At 43.6% G+C, this 27,798-nt stretch overlaps 1 protein-coding gene and 1 long non-coding RNA gene across 2 annotated transcripts; one reads left to right on the top strand and one right to left on the bottom strand.

Annotated features, from left to right (window-relative positions):
* Positions 1-680: 680 nt before the first annotated feature.
* LOC139560321 (tyrosine-protein kinase JAK1-like) lies at positions 681-27,646 on the bottom strand. Its single transcript, XM_071376985.1, has 26 exons — positions 27,508-27,646; positions 27,397-27,420; positions 24,657-24,852; positions 23,976-24,093; positions 23,628-23,778; positions 23,341-23,504; positions 22,015-22,219; positions 21,677-21,829; positions 20,901-21,083; positions 20,559-20,716; positions 20,264-20,378; positions 19,838-20,027; positions 17,618-17,721; positions 17,057-17,212; positions 14,814-14,901; positions 14,263-14,390; positions 13,263-13,398; positions 12,827-12,978; positions 12,351-12,501; positions 10,695-10,789; positions 10,048-10,228; positions 9,837-9,961; positions 7,792-7,964; positions 4,462-4,579; positions 2,317-2,427; positions 681-1,504 (listed from the first exon to the last, which is right to left on the bottom strand). Exons 3-26 carry the CDS (start codon positions 24,838-24,840, stop codon positions 1,379-1,381), a joined length of 3,465 nt encoding a protein of 1,154 aa, XP_071233086.1. The 5' UTR covers positions 24,841-24,852; positions 27,397-27,420; positions 27,508-27,646; the 3' UTR covers positions 681-1,378.
* LOC139560325 (uncharacterized) lies at positions 9,229-10,502 on the top strand. Its single transcript, XR_011671913.1, has 3 exons — positions 9,229-9,495; positions 9,844-9,929; positions 10,127-10,502. It is a non-coding gene; the product is annotated as an uncharacterized lncRNA (long non-coding RNA).
* Positions 27,647-27,798: the final 152 nt, after the last annotated feature.

Consider the following 27,798-nt stretch of genomic DNA (forward strand, 5'->3'; position numbering starts at 1 on the left):
TACCGGAGTTACACAGTAATAGCGTCACTGCTATTAGCTTCACGACTGACATTTGGACTAGCGATATCAGCCCCATGAGCATGCTGAGTTTGACAACACAGTGGGTCGTCGAGGATTTCGTACTGAGGAAAGTCGTATTACATGCTCATGAATGTGATGGTTCTCATTCCGCTACTACCATTTCAACAGCGTTTGAGAACATGTTTGAAACATGGACACACTAGCTAGCTCCATTCTAACAACTGACTGGAGAAATAAACTCATCAACTGTGTCTGCAGCCGACGTGATACCCTCTGTCATGTCCTCCGACACAGGCTGTGAACAAGCGATTCGGTGGCATTCTCTCTTTACTGTGTCGCCACCATGCTCGATGCTATGTACAAGGACCGATACTTCGATGCAGACAAGAAACAGGGTTTACGTGAAATGTTACATACACAGCTGGACAAGATGGAAACGGATGCAGTGACAGTGCGCACCGAGGAAGAGAGGCCACGGACAGACAGAGCTGAAACTTCACTGCTTGACATGTATGATGAAATCCTGTTTGAGAATGAAACGACTGAACAAATCAACAACGAAACAGCACAGCAAGTAAGTGAAAGAAATAGGTTTTGATTACGTTTTACTGGTAATGGGGACATACGTAAATGCCAACAAAATAACTTTTTGGTCAGTATGGTGTGTGTGTGACCTTTATTTAACTAGGCAAGTTAGTTAAGAACAAATTCTTATTTACAATGACGGCCTACACCGGCCAAACCCGGAAGACGCTTGGCCAATTGTGCGTTGCCCTATGGGACTCCCAATCACGGCCGGATGTGATACAGCCTGGATTTGAACCAGGGACTGTAGTGACGCCTCTTGCACTAAGATGCTGTGCCTTAGAACGCTGCGTCCATGTGTGTGTGTGTGTGTTAACTATTTAACTGTACTATAATGCTTAAAAGGCCGCTAAAATTTTAAATATCGGATTTCATTTTCAGTTTTTTTGGCAAGGAAAATATGGGATATCGGTATCAGCCAAAAATGACATATCGGTGCATCACTAGTATTATCATCTATCCATCTATGTGTCAGCTTTGTCAGGTCAGACAGACAGTCCATCTCCTCCGTGCCTCTTGTCCAGCAGCAGCTTCAGCTTTGTCAGGTCAGACAGAGAGTCCATCTCCTCCGTGCCTCTTGTCCAGCAGCAGCTTTGTCAGATCAGACAGACAGTCCATCTCCTCCGTGCCTCTTGTCCAGCAGCAGCTTCAGCTTTGTCAGGTCAGACAGACAGTCCATCTCCTCCGTGCCTCTTGTCCAGAAGCAGCTTTGTCAGGTCAGACAGTCAGTCCATCTCCTCCGTGCCTCTTGTCCAGAAGCAGCTTTGTCAGGTCAGACAGACAGTCCATCTCCTCCGTGGATCTCGTCCAGCAGCAGCTCCAGCTCTGTGATCAGGTCTTTGAACTGAATCCTGTTCTCCGGGGAACTCTCCCAACACCTCCTCATCAGAGAGTATACCTGCACACACACACACACACACGTGCAAAGACCAGAGACCAGATATAAAAATCTTCAAACTTTTTTGGGGTCGGGAAGCATAAAAAAATGTATATCCTGAAAGCTAGGGGTCAAAATGTTGCTATGATAACACACCTGGGAAGACATGTTTATCCTTGTGGATGCAATTTTCCTTTTTATGCTGATGTACATCGGCTTTGATAACGAGCAACCTGCTCAAAGCCATTAGATATGCAGGTTGTTCTATTCCTACTCATTCCTATTGAGCATCGTTATTTTTATACACGTGTCAGAGCTTAATTTGATCACCCTGTTGTTGCAAGAAATTTCCTGCAGGAAATGCAAACGTAGTGTATTCAAGGTTTAAAAAGGCTTCTAAAGTTTTTAATTTCCACTTTCAAAATGTCAGACTTGATTTGTCCTAACAAAAAATGTATCAACCCCTACAAAAATGTCAGTCGACTATAATCCACATAATAATTCCCATTTCATGTTGCTGTATGATTATTTTCCTGCTGTGAGAAACTGGTCAAATTAAGATCCTACATCTGTAGAGTAACACTAGTGACTTTCTATTTAGAAAGGGTGCTATTAGCTTTGGGGTATGGTGAATTTGCTCCTAGACACTGATCGTGGGTCAGTTAAGCATTTTTTCTCACTAATGATTAAGGTTAGCATCGGGAGAGGGGAAGCTGATCCTAGATCTGTACCTAGAGGAAACTTCACCCCAGAGTATTAGCTTTCAGATGAAAGAAACGGAACGACTACAGCCTTTGGTGAGCAGGTTAAACCATTTCCCAGAGTTCTCTTACTGCATCTGGGCAGTGAGGTGGACAGGGCAGCCTCCTGCCGGCCATCAGCACTTCCACCAATCGGGTGATATTCATCTGACCCTGGTTTGGACGAAGCATCTCCAAGAATACCTGTGAACAACCATAACACATGATCAAAACCAAAACAGATGAAACACTGGCGCTCCAGTTCTATCCCTACCAACACCACAGTCTTTTCTCCCAAACTATACACTTATGCATTCCTCCCATGCATTTAAAAGCATTGGATTGGTACAAGCATGGGGAAGGAGTTTCTAGTAATTTCCTTTCAAATCCATGAAGGGAAGTGGAAAAGTGCACCGCTCAGAGTATTGAACTTCAGAATGATTTGACCCCAAAACAGACAAACGCTAGTTTAATTAACTAAGACTAGGATACATCTCATCAGAGACATCTTAACAGGTCTGGTATCTCATCAGAGACATGTTAACAGGTCTGACCCCTGGTATCTCATCAGAGACATGTTAACAGGTCTGACCCCTGGTATCTCATCAGATACATATTAACAGGTCTGACCCCTGGTATCGCATCAGATACATGTTAACAGGTCTGACCCCTGGTATCTCATCAGATACATGTTAACAGGTCTGACCCCTGGTATCTCATCAGATACATGTTAACAGGTCTGACCCCTGGTATCGCATCAGATACATGTTAACAGGTCTGACTCCCGGTATCGCATCAGAGACATGTTAACAGGTCTGACCCCCGGTATCGCATCAGAGACATGTTAACAGGTCTGACCCCCGGTATCTCATCAGATACATGTTAACAGGTCTGACCCCCGGTATCTCATCAGATACATGTTAACAGGTCTGACCCCTGGTATCGCATCAGATACATGTTAACAGGTCTGACTCCCGGTATCGCATCAGAGACATGTTAACAGGTCTGACCCCCGGTATCGCATCAGATACATGTTAACAGGTCTGACCCCTGGTATCGCATCAGAGACATGTTAACAGGTCTGACTCCCGGTATCGCATCAGAGACATGTTAACAGGTCTGACCCCCGGTATCTCATCAGATACATGTTAACAGGTCTGACCCCCGGTATCTCATCAGAGACATGTTAACAGGTCTGACTCCCGGTATCGCATCAGAGACATGTTAACAGGTCTGACCCCCGGTATCTCATCAGATACATGTTAACAGGTCTGACCCCCGGTATCTCATCAGATACATGTTAACAGGTCTGACCCCTGGTATCGCATCAGATACATGTTAACAGGTCTGACTCCCGGTATCGCATCAGAGACATGTTAACAGGTCTGACCCCCGGTATCGCATCAGAGACATGTTAACAGGTCTGACCCCCGGTATCTCATCAGATACATGTTAACAGGTCTGACCCCTGGTATCGCATCAGATACATGTTAACAGGTCTGACTCCCGGTATCGCATCAGAGACATGTTAACAGGTCTGACCCCCGGTATCGCATCAGAGACATGTTAACAGGTCTGACCCCCGGTATCGCATCAGAGACATGTTAACAGGTCTGACCCCCGGTATCTCATCAGATACATGTTAACAGGTCTGACCCCCGGTATCTCATCAGATACATGTTAACAGGTCTGACCCCTGGTATCTCATCAGATACATGTTAACAGGTCTGACCCCTGGTATCTCATCAGATACATGTTAACAGGTCTGACCCCTGGTATCTCATCAGAGACATGTTAACAGGTCTGACCCCTGGTATCTCATCAGAGACATGTTAACAGGTCTGACCCCTGGTATCTCATCAGATACATGTTAACAGGTCTGACCCCTGGTATCTCATCAGATACATGTTAACAGGTCTGACCCCTGGTATCTCATCAGATACATGTTAACAGGTCTGACCCCTGGTATCTCATCAGATACATGTTAACAGGTCTGACCCCTGGTATCTCATCAGATACATGTTAACAGGTCTGACCCCTGGTATCTCATCAGAGACATGTTAACAGGTCTGACCCCTGGTATCTCATCAGATACATGTTAACAGGTCTGACCCCTGGTATCTCATCAGAGACATGTTAACAGGTCTGACCGCTGGTATTTGTCAAATCAGTCAAGTTTAAGGAATTTGTATTAACATATTTTCATAGTAAGGTTAACAAAGAGACAAAGTTCTTTACCGTGGTAGGACTGCTGCTCGTCTCACAGTAGGTCAACAACTCATAGAGGGTCACTCCGAAGGACCACACGTCAGACGCAGGGTAAAACTTACAGTCCACCAGGCACTCAGGAGCGTACCTACAAGGCAACACATGGGTTAAGGCACACCGTAGCAAAATGTTTTGCAACCGAAAATGAGCGTTTCTTATTGGACAAGTCCAGGTAGTTCCTTCCTGTTTGTTTTCTTCCGTTGGGTGCCAACTGCCTAACGAACACAACCAAGGTTAATATGTACATCTTACATTACGTTTTAGTCACTTAGCAGACGCTCTTATGCAGAGCAAGGGCACATCAACAGATTTTTCACCTAGTTACCTCAAACCTGACATTGTGCATATGCTGTTCTTTTTTTTTTTTAAACTTGAAACATTACAGACAGTGCCTATAAAGCCATATTTAGGCTACATTATGCAGTTTACCTTTCTACATGTTTTTATATGTTTTTAACAGGGATTCGAACCAGCAACCTCTCAGTTACTAGCCCAACACTCTACCGTTAGGCTACCTGCCGCCCATGTGAGTTAATGTAAATACAATGAGCCCCATCCTGTTAACATCATAGGACCGAACATCAGAATTGAATCTGATCCCCTTGACTTTAAAAAATGTTTTTGCATTACAGCTTTATTCAAAAATGTATTCAATCAATCTACACACAATACCCCATAATGACAAAGCGAAAATAGTTTTTTACATAAGCATTCAGACCGTTTGCTATGAGACTCAAAATTGTTTTAAAAATATTTGTATTTATTTATTTAACTAGGCAAGTCAGTTAAGAACAAATTCTTATTTACAATGACGGCCAACCCGGCCAAACCCGGATGACGCTGGGCCAATTGTGCGCTACCCTATGGGACTCCCAATCACGGCCGGATGTGATACAGCCTGGTTTCCATTGATCATACTTGAGATGTTTCTACAACTTGGAGTCCACCTGTTGTAAATTCAATTGATTGGACATGATTTGGAAAGGCACACACTTGTCTATATAATGTTCCACAGTTGACAGTGCATGTCAGAGCAAACACCAAGCCATGAGGTTGAAGGAATTGTCTGTAGAGCTCCAAGAAAGGATTGTATCGAGGCACAAATCTGGGGAAGGGTACCAAAACATTTCTGCAGCATTGAAGGTCCCCAAGAACACAGTGGCCTCCATCATTCTTACATGGAAGAAGTTTTGAACCACCAAGACTCTTCCTTGAACTGGCCTCCCGGTCAAGCTGAGCAATCAGGGGAGAAGGGCTTTGGTCAGGGAGTTGACCAAGAACCCGATGGTCACTCTGACAGAGTTCCAGAGTTCCTCTGTGGAGATGGGAGAACATTCCAGAAGAACAACCATATCTGCAGCACTCCACCAATCAGCCCTTTATGTTAGAGTGGCCAGATGGAAGCCACTCCTCAGTAAAAGGTACATGACAGTCCGCTTGGAGTTTGCCAAAAGGCACCTAAAAGACTCTCCGACCATGAGAAACAAGATTCTCTGGTCTGATGAAACCAAGATTGAACTCTTTGGCCTGAATGCCAATCGTCATGTCTGGAGGAAACCTGGCACCATCCCTACGGCAAAGCATGGTGGTGGCAACATCATGCTCTGGGGATGTTTTTTAGCGGCAGGAACTGGGAGACTAATCAGGATCGAGGGAATGATGAACGGAGCAAAGTACAGAGAGATCCTTGATAAAAACCTGTTCCAGAGTGCTCAGGACCTCAGACTGGGGCGAAGGTTCACCTTCCAACAGCACAACAACCCTAAGCACACAGCCAAGACAACACAGGAGTGGTTTTGGGACAAGTCTCTGAATGTCCTCGAGTGGCCCAGCCGGAGCCTGGTCTTGAATCCGATCTAACATCTCTGGAAAGACCTGTGCAGCGACAGTCCCCATCCAACCTGACAGTGATTGAGAGCATCTGCAGAGAAGAATGGGAGAAACTCCCCAAATACAGGTTTTTGCTTTGTCGTTATGGAGTATTGTGTAGATTAATGAGGACAAAAATCTATTTAATCAATTTTATAATAAGGCTGTAACGTAACAAAATGTGGGAAAAGTCAAGGGGTCTGAATACTTACTGAATATACATAAAAGTATGTGGAAAACCCTTCAAATTAGTGGATTCGGCTATTTTAGCGTATATTTTAGTGTATAAAATCGAGCATAGCACGTAAAAATAATCTGTTCTCGGTTGCAACACTCACTACCGAGTTCCAAACTGCCTCTGGAAGCAACCTCAGCACAATAACTGTTTGTCGGGAGCTTCATGAAAGGGGTTTCCATCGCCGAGCAGCCACACACAAGCCTAAGATCACCATGCGCAATGCCGAGCGTTGGCTGGAGTGGTGTAAAGCGGCCATTGGACTCTGGAGCAGTGGAAACGCGTTCACTGGAGTGATGAATCACACTTCACCATCTGGCAGTCCGACAGACAAATCTGGGTTTGACGGATGCCAGGAGAACGCTACCTGCCCCAATGTATAGTGCCAACTGTACATTTTGGTGGAGGAGGAATACAGCATACAATTACATTTTAGACGATTCTGTGCTACCACCTTTGTGGCAACAGTTTGGGGAAGAACCTTTCGTGTTTTAGCATGACAATGCCCCTGTGCACAAAGCGAGGTCCATACAGAAATGGTTTGTCGAGATCAGTGTGGAAGAACTTGACTGGCCTGCACATAGCCCTGACCTCAACCTCACCGAACACCTTTGGGATGAATTGGAATGCCAACTGACTGCGAGCCAGGCCTAATCGCGCAACATCAGTGCCTGACCTAATGCTCTTGTGGCTGAATGGAAGCAAGTCCCCGCAGCAATGTTCCAACATCTAGTGGGAAGCCTTCCACGAAGAGTGGAGGCTGTTACGGCAGCAAAGGGGGGACCAACTCCATATTAATGGCCATGATTTTGGAATGAGATGTTCGACGAGCAGGTGTCCACTAACTTTTGGTCTTGGAGTGTGACACCAATAGCAATTAAATCGACTGGGATCCAGGCTTTAAAATGCACCTGACCTCATGTTCTTCACATTGATTTGGGAGACAACTATCATGTTAAGTTCTAGGACCTGATCTTGTCATTCAGTGGAGGCTGCTGAGGGGAGGACGGCTCATAATAATGGCTGGAACGGAGCGAATGGAATGCCATCAAACACATGGAAACCATGGAAACCATATGTTTGATGTTGTTGATACCTTTCCACTGATTCTGCTCCAGCCATTACCACGTGCCCGTCCTCCCCAATTAAGGTGTCACCAACCTCCTGTGTTGTCATTCTATTTGTACATTGCTCACCAGAACACAGGGCTGTCGGTCTCCTCTCTGACAGTGTAGTAACTCTTGTCCTCCTTCATGCTCTTGGTCAGGCCAAAGTCTCCGATCTTCACCGTGCTTTCGTTCTCCACCAGAACGTTCCGGGCCGCCAGATCCCGGTGGATGAACCGCTGGGATCCCAAGTAATCCATTCCCTGAGAGAGACACACACATCTTCACTTGTTTTTATAGTTTGTATATTTGTATTGCTATTTACCTGGCAGTCTTGTGCTTTCTATGAGTCTTTGAAACATTTACCACAACATTCCATTTGGTACTAGGCAACAGTTACCAAGTAACAGAAAGTGCATTTAAAGGAGTGCAATGGTTTAGATTCTGTCCAACTCTTTCCATCATCACAAACTGCTGTACATACATAAACACCTAATAGGGTCATATCTGTGGCCATGCTACCATAATATAATGTCAAAGTACAGTGCACATGCTGGCTGTATGTGTTGGCTGTTACATTCTACAGAAATACATTTTTATTTAGAGAGAGAGAGAGAACATGGAACAAAACAATCACTGGTTTCAAATCATATCTGTGGCCATGCTACCATAATATATTGTCAAAGTACAGTACACATTCTGGCTGTATGTGTTGGAGTAGAGTACACATGCTAGCTGTATGTGTTGGCTGTTACATTCTACAGAAATACATTTTTATTTAGAGAGAGAGAACATGGAACAAAACAATCACTGGTTTCAAATCATATCTGTGGCCATGCTACCATAATATATTGTCAAAGTAGAGTATACATGCTACATGCTATACAAACGTACCCTCACTCACAATGAATAGCCCACGTGTACGTTACACATTTCATAAAATTTGCATATATTGCAACTAAAACGTAAAAACAATCACAAATAACATTTTATATTACAAACAACGGCATTAGCATGACAAGAACTTACCAATCCAAAACGATATCCTCTCCTTCCAAGAAATATGCCTCAGTTTCAGAATCAAATGAATCCTCTCCAACAGATTCTTCCTCAGATAACATTTCTGTATCAGTATCACGATCAATTTCCTCTAAAATTGCCTATACATTGCTATATCTAGTCTTGGACTTAGCTTTCCCAGACTTATTCGCCATGATGTTCGATGAAAATACAGTTGAAGATGCACGTTGCCGAAATACCGCTGTGCGTAATAACTGTCAGTCCTTCCTCGTTGAAATGCGATTTGAAAAGACTGCTGTTGCGCACACGTTCTCCGTGTGAGTTCGTCTCCAAACAAATTACCATTTGATAGTGCCATTTACCTCTGTTCATTGGCTATCTAACCAGCTAGATTTCAAGACGATGAGTGGTCATTGGGTTAAAATACAGTCAATCAAAGAGACAGTGGTCATCTGATTGGTGCGCAAATGAGGTAATTGTCTTCCAATCGTTTTTTTCGGATCAATACGTCCCGCAAAATGACCCATCAGTTTGGTTGTGTTACAAACAAACAGTTGATTTCAAGGAAACCAAACATGACTGGATAATGTCAGGTTTAGTCAGTGTATTTAGGTCGGATGTTTCGCCAAAAATTTTATGACATGAAATTCAACGACATAAGCGTTCACAAAATGTTTCGTGTTAGGCTATAAAAAATGGATTTAACCGAACAAAAGACCATTCAGTGTGTAACAATGAGCCTTGGGATTGCAAACAGAGAAAGATTTTCCACAGGTAAACAATTTTTTTCAACGCAATCTGTGATAATGTTACGCTTGTGCTGGTTGAAAAGTATTTATTTATGGAGCGCTGAGCTCAGATAATCGCATCCTATTCTTTCGCAGTAAATAATTTTTTTAATCTGACAACGCAGTTAGATTAGCAAGATTCTAGGCTTTTGAAGCATGTGAGACACTTTTATTTTCAGGAATGTTTAATATGACTATTTGTGGCGATCACCGTATGTTGTCTATTTTCAAACCCGGATCCGGGATCGGTACTAATTAGAGGTTAAAAGGATGAAATTAAAATGTAATTCATTTTGGGGGTATTAATGAAGCTCCATACTACAATACCTGGCAGATCTGGAGGGCGTAGTGGAGAAGTCTCTTGAGGTCAGTCTGGTGTTTCCTCCAGGGCAGATAGTCCTTCAGGCTCCCCGCTGGCAGGTACTCCATGATCAGCCTAATGGTTCTCCCACCTAGACAAACACAGTGTTAACACAAACCCCGTCACTGGGATGAGGTGTGTGTGTGTGTGACTGTAGGAATGCAGAGCTCTCCTCACCCTCCTCGCTACACACTCCTCTGTATTTGACGATGTTGTGGTGGTAGAGTTCTCTCATGGTGTCTATCTCTCTCCACAGCTGACCTCTGCTCTCTGGCTTCAGAGACTTGACCGCCACCAGCTGCCCTCGGCCGTCCCCACGGGGGTCATACTGACACAACTCCACCTTGCCAAAATGACCCTGCGAATAGTACACACACACACACACACACACACACACACCACACACACACACACACACACACACACACACACACACACACACACACACACACAAATGAAAGAATAAAGCCACAGACATTGTGAACAATATTGATGAAAGCCATACAGGTACAGTTTATATCCACACCCCACACACACTGTTACATACCACAATCATCACATTACAGGGGAACAAACTGATCCATAAAACAAAGCCATCACCCCATTATATTTAAATAAAAAATGTAAATTTATAGCTTATATTCTGGGTTCTGATTGGGTAAGACAATTGAACTAAGCTCATGAGACATTTAGAAGTGATATTCTTCAACAATCATTGGCTAGAATTCAAAAGTCCAACAATGGATGTATTGTACCAATCACAGATTGCCCCTTTAATGTGGACAAGCATCCTAAAAGTCTACATGTATTAGGAGTCTCCCTACCTCACCCAGGTCTTTGATTTTCCTGAGGAACCTGGTTTCAAACACGGTGGGGTCCACTTCCTGGATGGGCACCCTACCAGGAGGCAGAGCTGGGTCTGGGGGAGGGGCCACAGAGAGCGTGACCGACAGAAGATGACAATGACAAGAGTGAAGGTGACACAGAGAGAAACAGAGGGAAGGTGACATAGAGAAACAGAGGGAAGGTGACATAGAGAAACAGAGTGAAGGTCACATAGAGAAACAGAGGGAAGGTCACACAGAGAGAAACAGAGGGAAGGTCACATAGAGAAACAGAGGGAAGGTCACATAGAGAAACAGGGGGAAGGTCACATAGAGAAACAGAGGGAAGGTGACACAGAGAAACAGAGGGAAGGTCACATAGAGAAACAGAGTGAAGGTCACATAGAGAAACAGAGGGAAGGTCACATAGAGAAACAGAGGGAAGGTCACACAAAGAGAAACAGGGGGAAGGTCACAGAAACGAAGGGAAGGTCACACAGAGAAACAGAGGGAAGGTCACACAGAGAGAAACAGAGGGAAGGTCATATAGAGAAACATAGAGAAGGTCACATAGATAGAAACTAAGGGAAGGTCACATAGAGAAACATAGTGAAGGTCACATAGATAAACAGAGGGAAGGTCACATAGATAAACAGAGGGAAGGTCACACAAAGAGAAACAGGGGGAATGTCACATAGAGAAACAGAGGGAAGGTCACATAGAGAGAAACAGAGGGAATGTCACATAGAGAAACAGAGGGAAGGTCACATAGAGAAACAGAGGGAAGGTCACACAGAGAGAAACAGAGGGAAGGTCACATAGAGAAACATAGGGAAGGTCACATAGAGAAACATAGGGAAGGTCACATAGAGAAACAGAGGGAAGGTCACATAGATAAACAGAGGGAAGGTCACACAAAGAGAAACAGGGGGAAGGTGACACAGAGAAACAGAACGAAGGTGACACAGAGAAACAGAACGAAGGTGACAGAGAGAGAAACAGGGGGAAGGTCACAGAGAAACAGAGGGAAGGTCACATAGAGAAACAGAGGGAAGGTCACATAGAGAAACAGAGGGAAGGTGACACAGAGAGAAACAGAGGGAAGGTGACACAGAGAGAAACAGGGGGAAGGTCACAGAGAGAAACAGGGGGAAGGTGACACAGAGAAACAGAACGAAGGTGACAGAGAGAGAAACAGGGGGAAGGTCACATAGAGAAACAGAGGGAAGGTCACATAGAGAAACAGAGGGAAGGTCACACAAAGAGAAACAGGGGGAAGGTGACACAGAGAGAGAAACAGGGGGAAGGTGACAGAGAGAGAGAAAGAGGGGGAAGGTACCACAGAGAAACAGAGGGAAGGTGACACAGAGAAACAGGGGGAAGGTGACAGAGAGAGAAACAGGGGGAAGGTACCACAGAGAAACAGAGGGAAGGTGACAGAGAGAAACAGAGGGAAGGTGACAGAGAGAGAGAGAGAAACAGAGGGAAGGTGACAGAGAAACAGAGGGAAGGTGACAGAGAGAAACAGAGGGAAGGTGACAGAGAGAAACAGAGGGAAGGTGACAGAGCGAGAGAAACAGGGGGAAGATGACACATAGAAACAGAGGGAAGGTGAGAGAGAGAAACAGGGAAGATGAGTCCTCTTTGTCCGCTCACTCTGCTCAGCCACCCCGGTGAGGTCCCTGACGATGGCCCTGAAGAAGGGCCTCCTCTTGGGGTCGTAGGTCATGCATTTGGTTATGAGCTCACCCAGCTGAGGGCAGTCTGGGGTCACCAGGGAACACTGGGCCGAGTAGAACATCTCCTTCTGCTCACAGAGAGAAAGATAGGAAACAGATCAGGGACCAAGACTTGGGCTCTGTTCTAATATTGATTCCAATACCTTGCATCTAAGTGGTATGGTATGATTTTTTATTTGATTTTCACATTGTCAAAAAACTAGACAACAACAGGTGTATTCAATTAAATAACTCAAGAAAGACCTCCCCTCTGAAAGAGATATATCACCTGGGTAAATAAGGAATACATTCATGTTTTATATGGGAAGTCTAGGGGTGGTTGTGAGGGAGAGATTGCGTTGTTCACTGTATGTTAGTAATTCTATTGTGTTGTGAGGGGAAGTGTGTGTGTACCTCTATGAGTTTCTTGTCTTTGAGAGGAGCCTCTCCATCATAGCAGATCTCCCACAGCGTGGTGCCGAAGCCCCACTTATCCACCGCAACACTCAGGACCTGACTGTCCCTAACACACTCTGGGGCGATCCACGGGATCCTCTCCACACACTCTGTAATACAACACAGCCTCATCAGACAGGACGGACGGACGGACAGACAGACAGACAGACTTCACTTTCTTATACAGCATGTTGTTATCGTTCTCATCTGAACTTTATTTAGCCAGGAGCAGGGCATTGAGATTGCAAAATATATTTTACAAGAGACTAGGTATATAAGTGGCAGTAGAAATACAAAATCATTTATAGAACAAATCATTTACATATAGACAGAGACACACACACACACACACACACACACACACACACACACACACACACACACACACACACACCTTGTCTGTTGAGTGCAGAGATGGGGACCCCAGGGCTACTGAGTTTGATGAAGGGCCCAGTCTCTCCCTCCAGGCCATCCCGCTCCACTAGGATGTTCTTAGCAGATACATAACCATGGACCAGCTTCTTATCCTCCTGAGAGGGAAATACAGGGAAGGGTCAGGTCCACAGCCATATAGACGTATACCACAGGAGGTTGGTGGCACCTTAATTGGGGAGGACGGGCTCGTGGTAATGGCTGGAGTGGAATGGGTGGAATGGCACCAATAACATGGTTCCCATGTGTTTGATGGCATTCCATTTTCTCCGTTCCAGCTATTATTATGAGCTGTCCTCCCCACAGCAGCCTCCACTGACATATACAGATACAGACAAATATATAGCCACCCTTCCATGATTTCTTTTAAAATAAGTCGATAAAAAAAAATAAAACAATTACACATGTATTTGTTTGATTGACAACGGCACAGGACCAAGAAGGAAAACAATTATAACTGAAATGTAAGATCTTTCACGTCACAGACAAAAATGGCCTGGACTAAATTATTCAAAATTTGGTTGGAAGCAATGATTTTTGTTCAATGTATAATGTATTTTTACCTGTGGTAAGTTGCAGATGCCTACGTGGTAAAAAGAGCCATTCAACCAGTTTTGAAAAGAAAAAAACTGAACATTGTAAAGAGTAAAGGTGACAATATATTCGACTGCATCTGTACAAGTTTTAACAAACTACTGTTTACTCCAGGTTGGCACCAAGTTCCAAGATGCTTACATTCTGGTAAGAATACAGTATGTCATGTTATTATCATGGCACATTGTTATGCCTGTTTTATACTATAGGGCCAACCTGAACCATACTGGACTGGCTCTGATATTTTCCTTGCACATTGTCCTTTCCAGCACAGTTCCATTAACTATGGTGGATGCGTAAGCAGGCCATCCCAGTACAGCTAGGCTTGGCCCTATAGTGTGAATCAGGGTTGATTGATGGTTTCTCACCAGGTAGCTGAGGACGCTGGCCAGTTGTTGGGCCACCTGGAACTTCCAGGAAGTGCTGAGTTGAAGACGACACCCCTTCATGAACACATCCAGAGGACCCAGCTTCACATGCTCCTCCACAATGATATCTGAACAGGGACCACACACAGTTAGAGATCCCCAAAAAAGTCTAGCCCATTTTCAGATGAAAAAGCACTAGCAAATTGCAACTTTTTTTTAACTGTCAGAGATATAAAGTATTTTCCACAACATACGGCATATTGCAAATGTAGACACTATGTCATTACATCTAGGACTTCAGCGAAGCATGAAGTAAGCAACAGTATTGGGCCAACTTCCTCAACATCTAGGAACGCGAAGCGCGAGGCTAAACTTCTCCCTAGTTCTTAGGTTGCAGTCATCAAGTTGTAGCAGATACTCTGTTGCGAGTACATAGTCTTGCATCACAATCATCTACAATAACTTAGGTTCATCCTGCGGCTTGTGGCATATCGCTGAGTGTCAGTTTAAGAATGAAGATAAGAGGAATGGTGGAAGGAAGGGTGACTTACTGTCCTGGTTGCGAACACAGACGCCATGCAGCAGAGCGATGTGTTGGTGGGACAGCTGCTGTATCATACTGACCGTCTCAAAGAAAGCCTGATGGAAAGAGATCAGGGGTAAAGGTCAAAAGTCGAAAGGTCAAAGAAAGCCTGACGGAAAGAGGTCCGTGGTAAAAGATCAAAGTCAAAAGGTCAAAGAAAGTGGTCACAAAGTCAGACAGGTAATGGAGGAAGGAACTGTGTGTGTGAGCAGTGGTGGGAAAAGTACTCAATTGTCATACTTGAGTAAAAGATACCTTAATAGAAAATGACTCAAGTAAAAGTGAAAGTCACCCAGTAAAATTAGCAATGCGCATGGCCCGCCCTCTATCTTTTTCCTGTGGTTGAGGGTCACTTGTCACTTAAATCTCGCTGGATTGATTTATTTCATTTTACTCCTGCGACTCTTTCATACTCTTGCTTGTGCTTGAATTTTTTCCCAGGTAACGCTACAACCGTGGAAATGTTTGTAAAGACCTGTCAGCAGTGGAGGCTCCTCAGAGGAGGAAGGGGAGGACCATCCTCCTCAGTGAATTTCATAAAACAAAATGTTTTTAAACATTTAAAAAGGTATTCTTTTTTTTAGATAAAAGCATACTAAAAATAATCACGTCACCAAATAATTGATCAAAACACATTATTTTGCAATGAAGGTCTACAGTAGCCTCAACAGCACTCTGTAGGGTAACACCATGGTGTAGCCGGAGGACAGCTAGTTTCCGTCCTCCTCTGGGTACCTTGATGTCAATACAGTAATTATGACAACTTCTGGAGGATGTCCGCCAACCTATCAGAGATTTTGCAGCATGAATTGACATGTTGTCCATCCAATCAAAGGATCAAAGAATGAATCTAGTACTGAATACATAAACTACAGCTAGCTAGCACTGCAGTGCATAACTTGTGGTCAGCAGTTGACTCAGAGAGTCAAAATAGAAAGACAATATTTGAACAGTTTTTAACTAATTAATTTATTCCAAAATGAAGGAGAAGCGAGAGAGAGTGTATTTTTTTCCCGTTTTACTTAGCTAGCAAATACAGCTAGCTAGTTTAGCCTACTCAAACACCCTGCTCAAACAGTGGGATACTATGTTAGCTAGCTGGCTATGACTATCCAACACAACACTGGAACTCTTCCATGTCAAGGTAAGCGTTTGGTTTTAAAAATGTATTGCCACTGGACCCCCCGGTGTAGGGGCTAAACTGCTTACTGACTGTACACTGTAACGTTACCGCATGATTGTAGCGGGTTTACTAACGCGTTAGTTCTATTAGCTATGTTGACTATGACGTTAGCTAATACGGTGACAACGATGTAGGCTGTGTGTAGTGGTTATGACATGGTTTGGCTTTGGCCACATACAGCTGATGTGTTGTGCATTGAAGTCCATAAGCGAAGGCAAAAGTTGAGAGGAGGAGACCGCATAGATGCGAGAAGGAATACAACGTGGCTGCTATGACAGAAAAACTGTGTTTACGCATGATCAGGGATGTATTCACTAAAGCCGATTCTGTTAAAAAAAATGTCTGTTGGATTTAATCTGTTGGATTTAAAGTATGTTCATCCATTGGCCAACTGTTTCATTCCTTCAAATTAACAATTTTGATGACCGTTGCTAGTAAAATACTACTTGAGTAAAAGTCTAAAAGTATCTGGTTTTAAATGTACTCAAGTACAGTGGTGGAAAAAGTACTCAATTGTCATACTTGAGTAAAAGTTAAAGTAAATGCTATACATCAAATTCCTTATATTAAGTAAACCAGATGGCACCATTTTCTTTTTTGTTTTTATTTATGGACAGACAGGGGCACACACCAACACTCAGACATAATTTGCGAACTCCAGATCAGAGGCAGTAGGGATGAGACCACGTTATATTGATAAGTGCGTGAATTGGACCATACTGCTGTGCTGCCTAAGCATTCGAAATGGAACAAGAACTGTTTGTGTGTCAGAGAAAATGTACAGGAGTAAAAAGTAGAGATTGTCTTTAAGAATGTAGTAAAAGGCAAATTTGTCAAAAATATAAATAGTGAAGAACAAATACCCCAAAAAACAACCTAAGTAGTACTTTAAAATATGTATACTGAAGTACTTTAAAATATGTATACTGAAGTACTTTACACCACTGTGTGAATTTCAATCAAATATATTTATAAAGCCTCTTATATTTATACAGAACGTGTGAGGGTGTGCACGCGTGTGTTCTCACCATAGAGATGTCCCTGTGTTGGGACCGCAGCACTTTCAGGACCACTTTGACCTGGTGGTGGGTTTGGGAACCCCGTACATCCTTCTCTTCCTCACACTTTATCTTCAGTTTACCAGCATAGATGTTAGTTCTGGTGCCACAGCCCAAGTGCTCCTCCTACATAGACATATGGGAGACACAGACCTGGTTAATGACAGAAAAGCATAACTGTAGATGTCAAACAAATGAATGAAAAGGTAGCATTGCCAGCGTAGGGCATCCTGTGCACACGAACATACTGTACACAGCCTAGCTTGAAAACATACACGCATACATACATTTTTTATTTAAAAAAAAATATTTAACTAGGCAAGTCAGTTAAGAACAAATTCTTATTTACAATGACAGCCTATCCCGTCCAAACCCTAACCCAGATGACGCTGGGCCAATTGTGTGCCGCCCTATGAGACTCCCAATCACGGCCGGTTGTGATATAGCCTGGAATCGAACCAGGGTCTGTAGTGGCGCCTCTAGCACTGAGATGCAGTGCCCACACACACGCAAGCACACAGACACACACACCTGCAATATGTCCTCTTTGAGGATCCTGTGGAAGATGAGTTGACTCTGTATGGGGTGTGTCGGCGCCGCCTCTCTCTTCGTCACGAACAGAAGGTTAGAGATTTCTAAAGAAAACGAAAAACCACGCAGAAATAGGAAACAAAAAAGACACACGCCAAACATGTCCCTCTAAAGTGAGATGAGGTGACAGAGAAAACCACGGTTACTGAGCAACATTTCCTGTTTGATATTGGAACAGAAGAACTCATCCAGCTCTGGGGCCTCATTTATAACCGCTGTGTAAATGTCATACTAAATATCCGCGCGCACCATTTCTCAAAAGACCGCGCACGCACAAAGATATTGAGATGTATACACTTGGCACTCGTCATACAGTGCCTTCAGAAAGTATTCATACCCCTTGACTTATTCCACATGTTGTTGTGTTACAGCCTGAATTAAAAAATGACAATAACTACACTACCGTTCAGAGTTTTGGGTCACTTAGAAGTGTCTTTGTTTTTGAAAGAAAAGCACATTTTTGGTCCATTAAAATAACATCAAATTGATCAGAAATACAGTGTAGACATTGTTAATGTTGTAAATGACTAATGAAACGGCTGATTTTTAATGGAATATCTACACAGGCGTACAGAGGCCCATTAGCCGCAACCATCACTCCTGTGTTCCAATGGCACGTTGTGTTAGCTAATCCAAGTTTATAATTTTAAAAGGCTAATTGATCATTAGAAAACACTTTTGCAATTATGTTAGCACAGCTGAAAACTGTTGTTCTGATTAAAGAAGCAATAAAACTGGCCTTCTTTAGACTAGTTGAGTATCTGGAGCATCAGCATTTGTGGATTCGATTACAGGATCAAAATGGACAGAAACAATTAATTTTATTCGGAAACTCGTCAGTCTATTCTTGTTGTGAGAAATGAAGGCTATTCCATGCGAGAAATTGCCTGTAGAAACTGAAGATCTCATACAACGCTGTGTCCAACTCCCTTCACAGAACAGCCCAAACTGGCTCTAAACAGGATAGAAAGAGGAGTGGGAGGCCCCGGTGTACAACTGAGCTAGAGGACAAGTACATTAGAGTGTCTAGTTTGAGAAACAGATGCCTCACAAGTCCTCAACTGGCAGCTTCATTAAATAGTACCCACAAAACACCAGTCTCAATGTCAAAAGTGAAGAGGCGACTCCAGGATGCTAGCCTTCTAGGCAGAGTTGCAAAGAAAAAGCCATATCTCAGACTGGCCAATAAAAAGAAAAGATTAAGATGGGCAAAAGAACACAGACACTGGACAGAGGAACTCTGCCTAGAAGGCCAGCATCCTGGAGTCGCCTCTTCACTTCACTGTTGACGTTGACATCATTCACCTTTTATGGTGACAATAACGCCCTTATGTGCTGTATACTTTGGAAGTGTTGGAATTAGACCTAGTAATGGCAAACTTGATCAAATGTCTTTGGAGGTGTTGGCAGAATGTTTTCTTTTGTAATGACATTTGTTGTATCTGACCGTTTCTGAAAGACAAAAACAACTACAAATTGTTGTGGACCTGTAAACAGATCATTTGAACGCAATAATGTTTGGCATTTTCCGGAACCTAAATATGCTGCACTGCCCGCGAATTCTGAAACATTGATCTACTCTGATGAAAACTACTGTAGCCCTACTTAAAGTGGTATCCTACACACTTCCATGTTCAATTCTACTGTATGTTATAAACCACACTCCCTGCCTGATGAGATTATAATAGCCTATCTAGTTTCTTATAAAATCCAACTTTTGCGTGGAAACTGGCACACGCATGTTTTGGGGGCATATTTTGTGTGTACGTGATGTTTATAAATGAGGCCCCCTGGTGTATTGTATGGTATAATGTACTAATGCCCGTACGGTAAGGAATTCATTGCCGTGATGATAGTTTTGGACAGGGTATCATACCAAACCTCTGGGCAGGACTATGGTAAGGCATTAGTTGCCATGGTGATAGTTTTGGACAGGGTATCATACCATACCTCTGGGCTGGACTATGGTAAGGCATTAGGTGCCGTGGTGATAGTTTTGGGGCAGGGTATCATACCATACCTCTGGGCAGGACTATGGTAAGGCATTAGGTGCCGTGGTGATAGTTTTGGGGCAGGGTATCATACCATACCTCTGGGCAGGACTATGGTAAGGCATTAGGTGCCGTGGTGATAGTTTTGGGGCAAGGTATCATACCATACCTCTGGGCTGGGGAGGGCAGGCCTTGCGGAGCTGGAAGGTGACTCTGTCTGTACTGAGAGTCTGGCCCCTCAGGTGTTCCATCAGCTCCCTGAGGGAGGGCTGCCTCAGGTCCGTACCATTCAGACTGTAGCCCTCCGGCCCCACCTCGATCTTAAAGCTACGGTACAGACGACTATTGGTCAGGTCCACCTACAGCAGCCAAGAGGAGAAAGAGGTTAGAGAGTAATACATCAGTCCATTTATTAACACAGGAATTCATACAGCAACGAATTATCACAATTCAGTTCAGGCAAATTATGGTGACTAACAAGATAGGGCGGACCTGTTTTCAAAAGAAATAAATGTACGATTGTCTTAAAATGAGAGTGGCTGTATACATGTCTACATGACTGTGGGTGAGGCAGGTGGTGTTTGTGGTACTGTACCTCGTTGCCTGTGACAGTCAGGAGGATGTGGTCATAGTTGATGCAGCTCCAGCGCAGGACATACATGCCCTCCTCCCCGCCCTCCTGATGCAGCTTGTGGGAGGTGTAGTCCATGCTGGAAGGGGAGGGGCCAAAAGGCTTGGATCAACTCAGTTCTACACTAGTATAGAAGTATTATTATATCAATATCTGTATAATCGAACAAATTGACTATAGAAGTACTACATTTTTGCATTGTACTAATATGTACATGTTCTCTATCCAATGACAACTGTATGGGGATATTTAAACTCACCTGATTGGCCCATGACAGCCTTCCTGCAGGTTCCGCACCACAGAGGGAGGGGCCACGTCTGTACACAGGAAGTGATGTGCGTCCACCGTCAGACGGAAGTATCCATCAATAAGGGCGGCAAAAGACAACGCCTCTGCGTGGAAAACCAGGCTCAGTTCCTATGGAAACAAAGTGACAACAAACGATGAAAGGTGGATGTCCAATGTAAAAATTGGTACAAAAGAATACACAGACGTAATGTAAAGCAATGGAACTTAGCCTCGATCAAGATTGATCATTCAGATATTATTAAACATTTTGCTAAATAAGTTTCCCCTGAAACTTCAAACAATGAAACTCTACCATTTTTTTGTTGTCCTGCTTGTGGACAGTGACTGTGGAGCCCTTGATGTTGATGTGTGTGATCTCATGGAAGTCGGAGAAGGTTTTCCATTCGTTCGAAACGCCTTCAGGTGGTTTGTTCGTCCAGTTGATGTTGGTTTTGTGCTTTGGGGATTTTTTCTTCTCTTTGGCAGTCCATGCATTCTGAGAAATAGATGAACATGACATTTTTTATCTCTTGATAAACAAAATATCAGACGATGATCGTGGACTACAGGAAAAAGAGGACCGAGCACGCCCCCATTCCCATCGACGGGGCTGCAGTGGAGCAGGTTGAGAGCTTCAAGTTCCCTGGTGTCCACATCACCAACAATCTAACATGGTCCAAGACAGTCGTGAAGAGGGCAAAACCTATTCCCCCTCAGGAAACTGAAAAGATTTGGCATGGGTCCTCAGATCCTCAAAAGGTTCTACAGCTGCACCATCGAGAGAATCCTGACTGGTTGCATCACTGCCTGGTATGGCAACTGCTCGGCCTCCGACCGTTGTATTCAGCATTTCACTGTAAGGTCTACACCTGTTGTATTCAGCATTTCACTGTAAAGTCTACACCTGTTGTATTCAGCATTTCACTGTAAAGTCTACACCTGTTGTATTCAGCATTTCACTGTAAAGTCTACACCTGTTGTATTTAGCATGTGACTAATAAGATTAGATTTGGTTTAATTCAGATAATAATGATAGATACAAGGTGTACCATCATTTACACATTATATGTGCCAAAATAATATACTCACGGTCACATTCTGTTGCATCCTCCGCCACTTGATCCCTGTATTTCCAGACACAAGGACTTGGTACTGGGTGGGCTGACCCTGGTTACAGGAAGTGGGTGTTCCTTGGATCTCCCCTTCGCTGTCCATCACACGGAGCACTTTGGGCTCGTAGTCCTTGTATTGATGAGACAGGACACCATTTTGTTAGCTTCAGGAACTTCTTTACACAGACCTTAGACAGACTATCGGAGTACCACCTGGTTCTGTCTTTGGCCCAGTGCAATTTTTTTTCTGAGAGTGTGTCTGCAAACACGGTTACAGAGAGCATTATGGGTACTGTAGTACATCTTGCTACACACCTCACAGCCGAACCCACAGGTGAGAGTTTCCAATGTAGCTAGGTATTTGACCTTGATGTCGTGGGTGCTGACGTTGTCGCTCTGCACTGTCTTGTTGTTGAACTCGTTGAGGAAGTCCTGGAACACCCGGGAGATACGGAGTCGTGTCAGGAAGTTGCGCTGCTTGATGATTTGGTTCACTCTATCTGGGATATATTTCTTATAGCTGGGTGGGACGAAAGGAGTCGTGTGTGAGTCGGGTCTGTGTGTGTGTGTGTGTGTGTGTGTGTGTGTGTGTGTGTGTGTGTGTGTTTGTGTGTGTGTGTGTGTGTGTGTGTGTGTGTGTGTGTGTGTGTGTGTGTGTGTGTGTGTGTGTGTCTGTGTGTGTGTGTGTGTCTGTGTGTGTGTGTGTGTGTGTGTGTGTGTCTGTGTGTCTGTGTGTGTGTGTGTGTGTGTGTGTGTGTGTGTGTGTGTGTGTGTGTGTGTGTGTGTGTGTGTGTGTGTGTGTGTGTGTGTGTGTCTGTGTGTGTGTGTGTGTCTGTGTGTCTGTGTGTCTGTCTGTGTGTCTGTGTGTGTGTGTGTGTGTGTGTGTGTGTGTGTGTGTGTGTGTGTGTGTGTGTGTGTGTGTGTGTGTGTGTGTGTGTCTGTGTGTGTGTGTGTCTGTGTGTGTCTGTGTCTGTGTGTGTGTGTCTGTGTGTGTGTGTGTGTGTGTGTGTGTGTGTGTGTGTGTGTGTGTGTGTGTGTGTGTGTGTGTGTGTGTGTGTGTGTGTGTGTGTGTGTGTGTGTGTGTGTGTGTGTGTGTGTGTGTGTGTGTGTGTGTGTGTGTGTGTGTGTGTGTGTGTGTGTGTGTGTGTGTGTGTGTGTGTGTGTGTTTGTGTGTGTGTGTGTGTGTGTGTGTGTGTGTGTGTGTGTGTGTGTGTGTGTGTGTGTGTGTGTGTGTGTGTGTGTGTGTGTGTGTGTGTGTGTGTGTGTGTCTGTGTGTGTGTGTGTGTCTGTCTGTGTGTCTGTGTGTGTGTCTGTGTGTGTGTGTCTGTGTGTGTGTGTGTGTGTGTGTGTGTGTGTGTGTGTGTGTGTGTGTGTGTGTGTGTGTGTGTGTGTGTGTGTGTGTGTGTGTGTGTGTGTGTGTGTGTGTGTGTGTGTGTGTGTGTGTGTGTGAGTCGGGTCTGTGTGTGTGTGTGTGTGTGTGTGTGTGTGTGTGTGTGTGTGTGTGTGTGTGTGTGTGTGTGTGTGTGTGTGTGTGTGTGTGTGTGTGTGTGCATGAGCGTAAATGGTTGTGTATTAAGAAAGATGGTAAACCGACAGTAATAAAGGGTTTAATTTTGAGCCTCTGGGATTGTGACTGGTTACCTGATTTGCCCTGCTAGACCAGGGATGACGATGTTGTTGTCCAGGGCATGGTGTGAGATAGACAACACTGCCATCCCCAGGCACTCATTCTCAATATAGTGGACCTCTTCTTCATCCTGAGGGTTACACAGTGTGGCCCACCCCTTCAGGAAGTCATGCTGACCCTGGGAAAATCAAACGCACAAACACATGATTCAGGATATATGATTGTGTATGCTAGAGCTCTCCATTTGAGTATATACCGGTTTTAAACTGTGTGAAAATGTGTTCTGAGTGTGAAAGGATACCTGGGCAAACAGATACTTCAGTGAGGCAGTGTCAAGGAGGGGATTACCCTCTGGTTCGGTCTTCGGACAATTGCTGTTCTTTCTCTTGAGGGCGTGTCTGCAAACACGTGGCACACTCTCATTCGCACCATGCCAGTTGGTGAAGTAGAACCTGAATAAAGAGATCAGGGTTATTTTTAAAAAGGTATTTCACTGTCAGTATGAACATTTTGTAAGGAAGAAATGGTTTAACTCAACAAGTTTGTTGAATTTGCAGACCAAATAGCTGCTGCATCCTAAAATGGTTCTCTCTGTTTTGTTACTTCAATATTTGCGACAAACTGAGGAGTAGCTTATCCTAATTCTCACCTCATGCGATAGTGGAGCTTTAAGCGGCTGCTTTCCTTGAAGGTGTGATTAGGAGGGAACCAGATTTTCCTGACCTCATCATACAGGGCAAACAAATTGCAGCAAAGAGGGGAAATGCCTAAAAAAACAAAGAGAGAGACATGATTTCCCTCAACAAGAACCAGCCAGGTGCTATATGACAATGTCATATTCATGATCCATGACAAACATTCAAATAAGTCAGGAGGCAGAAGGAAGACTTTTGGAATTTCTCGAGAACACGGTCTGAGAGAAAATATCCTGCTGAATGTTCTACTCTGAAAAGAAGGATACAAACAGAGGAGAACAAACTGAGATGGGGCACCAACTAATAGTGTGTGTGTGTGTGTGTGTGCATTTGTTGTGTGTGCTGTGTGAGAGAGAGAGAGAAAGAGAGAGTGAACAGAGTCAGGGGACATACACTGAGTTTACCAAACATTAGGAACACCTTCCTAATATTGAGTTGCACACCCCATTTTGCCCTCAGAACAGCCTCAATTCGTTGGGGCATGGACTCTACAAGGTGTCGAAAGCGTTCCACAGGGATGCTGGCCCAGGTTGACTACTTCCTACAGTTGTTGTGTCAAGTTGGAAAGAGCAGGTGTTCCTAATGTTCTGTACACACTCAGTGTATGTGCCAACACTAACGTGACTCAGACTCACCGCACTTCTTAGCTGCCTTTGTGCACAGCTCCTCAGCAGTGTAACAACCCCGGAGAAACTCCAGCCGGGGAGAGTGTTCCAGGTAGAGATGGACCTCGAGGCCCTGCGCTATTACAGGAACTGAGGTGAACTCGCCCTTCCTCTTCATCCTCATCTTTACCAACAGTTGCCTGCCCACTTCCATTGCCTTGCTTCACTAAAGGAGATAAGGTGAACGTTGACCGGGTGAAGAAGGAGGTTACTCTATGTGGCTTTAATACATTACATGACCAAAACTATGTGGACACCTGCTCGTTGAACATCTCATTCCAAAATCATGGGCATTAATATGGAGTTGGTCCTCCCTTTGTTAATATGGAGTTGGTCCTCGCTTTGTGCACAGGGCATTGTCAAGCCAAATCCAAACTGGCCTCTCTTGAGAGGCATTTTGCTACACCAGGACAACCCACAGTTGAGCTCAGTGCAACGCTGATTGGCTAATTATTTTATTTTAAAAAATGATCAAGGGAGGAGGCCAAACACTCACTGGCATCAGTCAATCAAATGCTACGGCGGCAACATGTCATACTCTTTTGTTCCAGACAGCATCAGATACATGGGCTACACATACAGAGACAGAGGGGCGCTGTTTCCCTCACTCGGATTATTTCTCCAGTGAGATTCAGCCACTTGTGAATTGACAGAAAATTATGAAACAGAGAGACGAAAGATAAATAAAATAATAATAATGATCATTTTTTTATTGGTCAAATATTTGAATATTTACTTCCCTTGGAATCCATGAATACACTCCACTGCGGTGGAAACGCTTTTATGCGCAAATATTGATATAATAACCATTTTATAGACGTAAACTTGTAGTCACGCGAAAATATGTTGTGTAGTCCTCCCACCACCACTCCGGAAAGCATACAATTTATTCGGCTACAGATTAAATAAATTATGATGAACTTCACAGGGTGGTGAAAGTGCAAGGTGATGAGCTTGATGCTCCAAATCCAATAAATATCGAGAGTCTTATTCTGGTGACATGATGATTGATGCTTGGCTGCCATTTGACAAATTAAAATAATCTCGCTCTTTTTGTCCATAGTAATCTCAATGTGTAGGCTATATCCGCGAGCTGATGGCAACAGCTCACTTGCCAATACCAGAGGGGGCACATTCCCTATTTAATGCTACACATTTTGTGACAAAACCATCAGTAGAGTTGAAAATGCGAAGGAAACCCATGTAACAATGTTTTATTCGGTACATGGGGATTTAACCGCAAAAGTTATCTGCAACAAGTCAATTTGATGGAAACACATCTCTAGTGGGAAAACGCGCATATTTTATTTATGTGGATTGTAGATTATTTTCATGAAAATCTGTCACCAATTGGATGGAAACCTAGATACTCAACACTTCTGCGCATTACTTGTGTTTGGGTAGGCTATTAAATACAACAGAATATGCCTTAAAATAAATAAATAAAATTATAGTGATAATAGCTAGGTTTACATCCAATTAGCGACAGATTTTCATGTGAATATTCTAAAAAATCCGCATAAAAACAATATGCGCATTTCCCCACCTGAGATGTTTCCATCAAATTGACTTGTTGCAGAAAAAAAGGGCTGCACGTGATGACGTAGTAAATACTCTTTGTGGTTAAATTACCATGTACCGAATAAAAAAAATACAAGTTAAATAGGTTTCCATTGAATGAACTCTACTGATGGTTCTCACAAAAAAAAGTTGTTATATAGGGGCCCGCTCTGTTATTTGTACGTGCGGCTCTAGCCAACATTGCTATCTGGGTGTTGTTGGCTAGAGCCGCACGTATAGCCTACATGATAAGATTATTATCATGGACAAAAGAGCGATATTCTTTTTATTTGTCAAACGGCAGCCAAGCATCGATTATCATGTCACACCAGAATATACCCTCGATATTTATTGGAAAGGAGCATCAAGCTCATCACCTTGCACATTCGGACATTCGGAAAGTTTACCGGAAAATGTTCTGTTTCCATAAGGCTTGTCATTACTTTTATTTTTATCCGACATGTACTTTACTCACATATGGGGGATGGAAACCTGGTTAAAGAAACGGAAATACACTGGGTAGAGCGTGCCCAGAACTCGTGGCTGAGCGCTACTGCTCCCCGTTCCACTCCGCTCACATGTTTTGTGTAGTATATATTAAAAAAATAATAACTGCTTGCCTCCAGTCATGTAAAATGACTTAGAATTGCATGAAATTAATTCATAAAAGGCAATTTTTTTTCTGGGACGCACAAATAAAATGATAGATTAATTCAATGTTTTTGTTATAAAAGATATCTTGTCTTGGTCTTCGAACCCACAACCTTCTGGCTTGCAGCACTGTCAAAAATACTATATTGCCATGCAATGCATAATGCGTATAAGAACAGTTCCTAAAACTGCACATCTAAGGCTCGTGTCTGCCCTAAGAGTGAGGGTAAACGGTAGGCATGTTCCCTGCTATCCACTTTAGTTTTTAATTATTATTTTGGGTATAGGGAAGGGTCACTTGTTTCTTTTAAAAAGCGTTCAGGGGGGGGGGGGGGGGTCACGTAAAACATATGTATTGTTGAAGGGAGGGCCATCCATTTTCATTTCAGAGAAGTTCGATTTGTTACAGGTATCCGTCATTATACATAACATACAGTCCTTTACAGTATACAGTTGACCTGTACCAATAATACATGATGAAACAACTCATGAAACTCACCTATGTATTGCCGTCCACGAATCTCTGGAAAAACAACCCTGTCGTTCATCAGTGCCTCAATATCAATGTACTATTATTACTATGTATTATAATGACTTTCTCAGCATTTACCATTGATAAAGGTGTCCAGTCCTGCGTAATGCAGTTGGCAAATCTCGGTCATGGGTCTTCCAGGCAAACGTTGTGTCAATTCTCGAAAACGCTTTCGAAAATCCACGCCCAACTACGTCTATTGGTTAAACAATCTAGCGGAAACAGAATGAACCCGTGTACTGGATTACAGAACCAGGAGGACTACAAGGCTATTTCAATTAGTTACGATGAAATACTTCAATTCAGGAGCAATTTTACAGCAAGGAATATTTTGCACAGTAGGTGTCAAGAACATTCCGTAGCTGAGCT

The sequence above is a fragment of the Salvelinus alpinus genome, chromosome 30, assembly GCF_045679555.1.
Source record: "Salvelinus alpinus chromosome 30, SLU_Salpinus.1, whole genome shotgun sequence".
Classification (NCBI taxonomy): domain Eukaryota; kingdom Metazoa; phylum Chordata; class Actinopteri; order Salmoniformes; family Salmonidae; genus Salvelinus; species Salvelinus alpinus.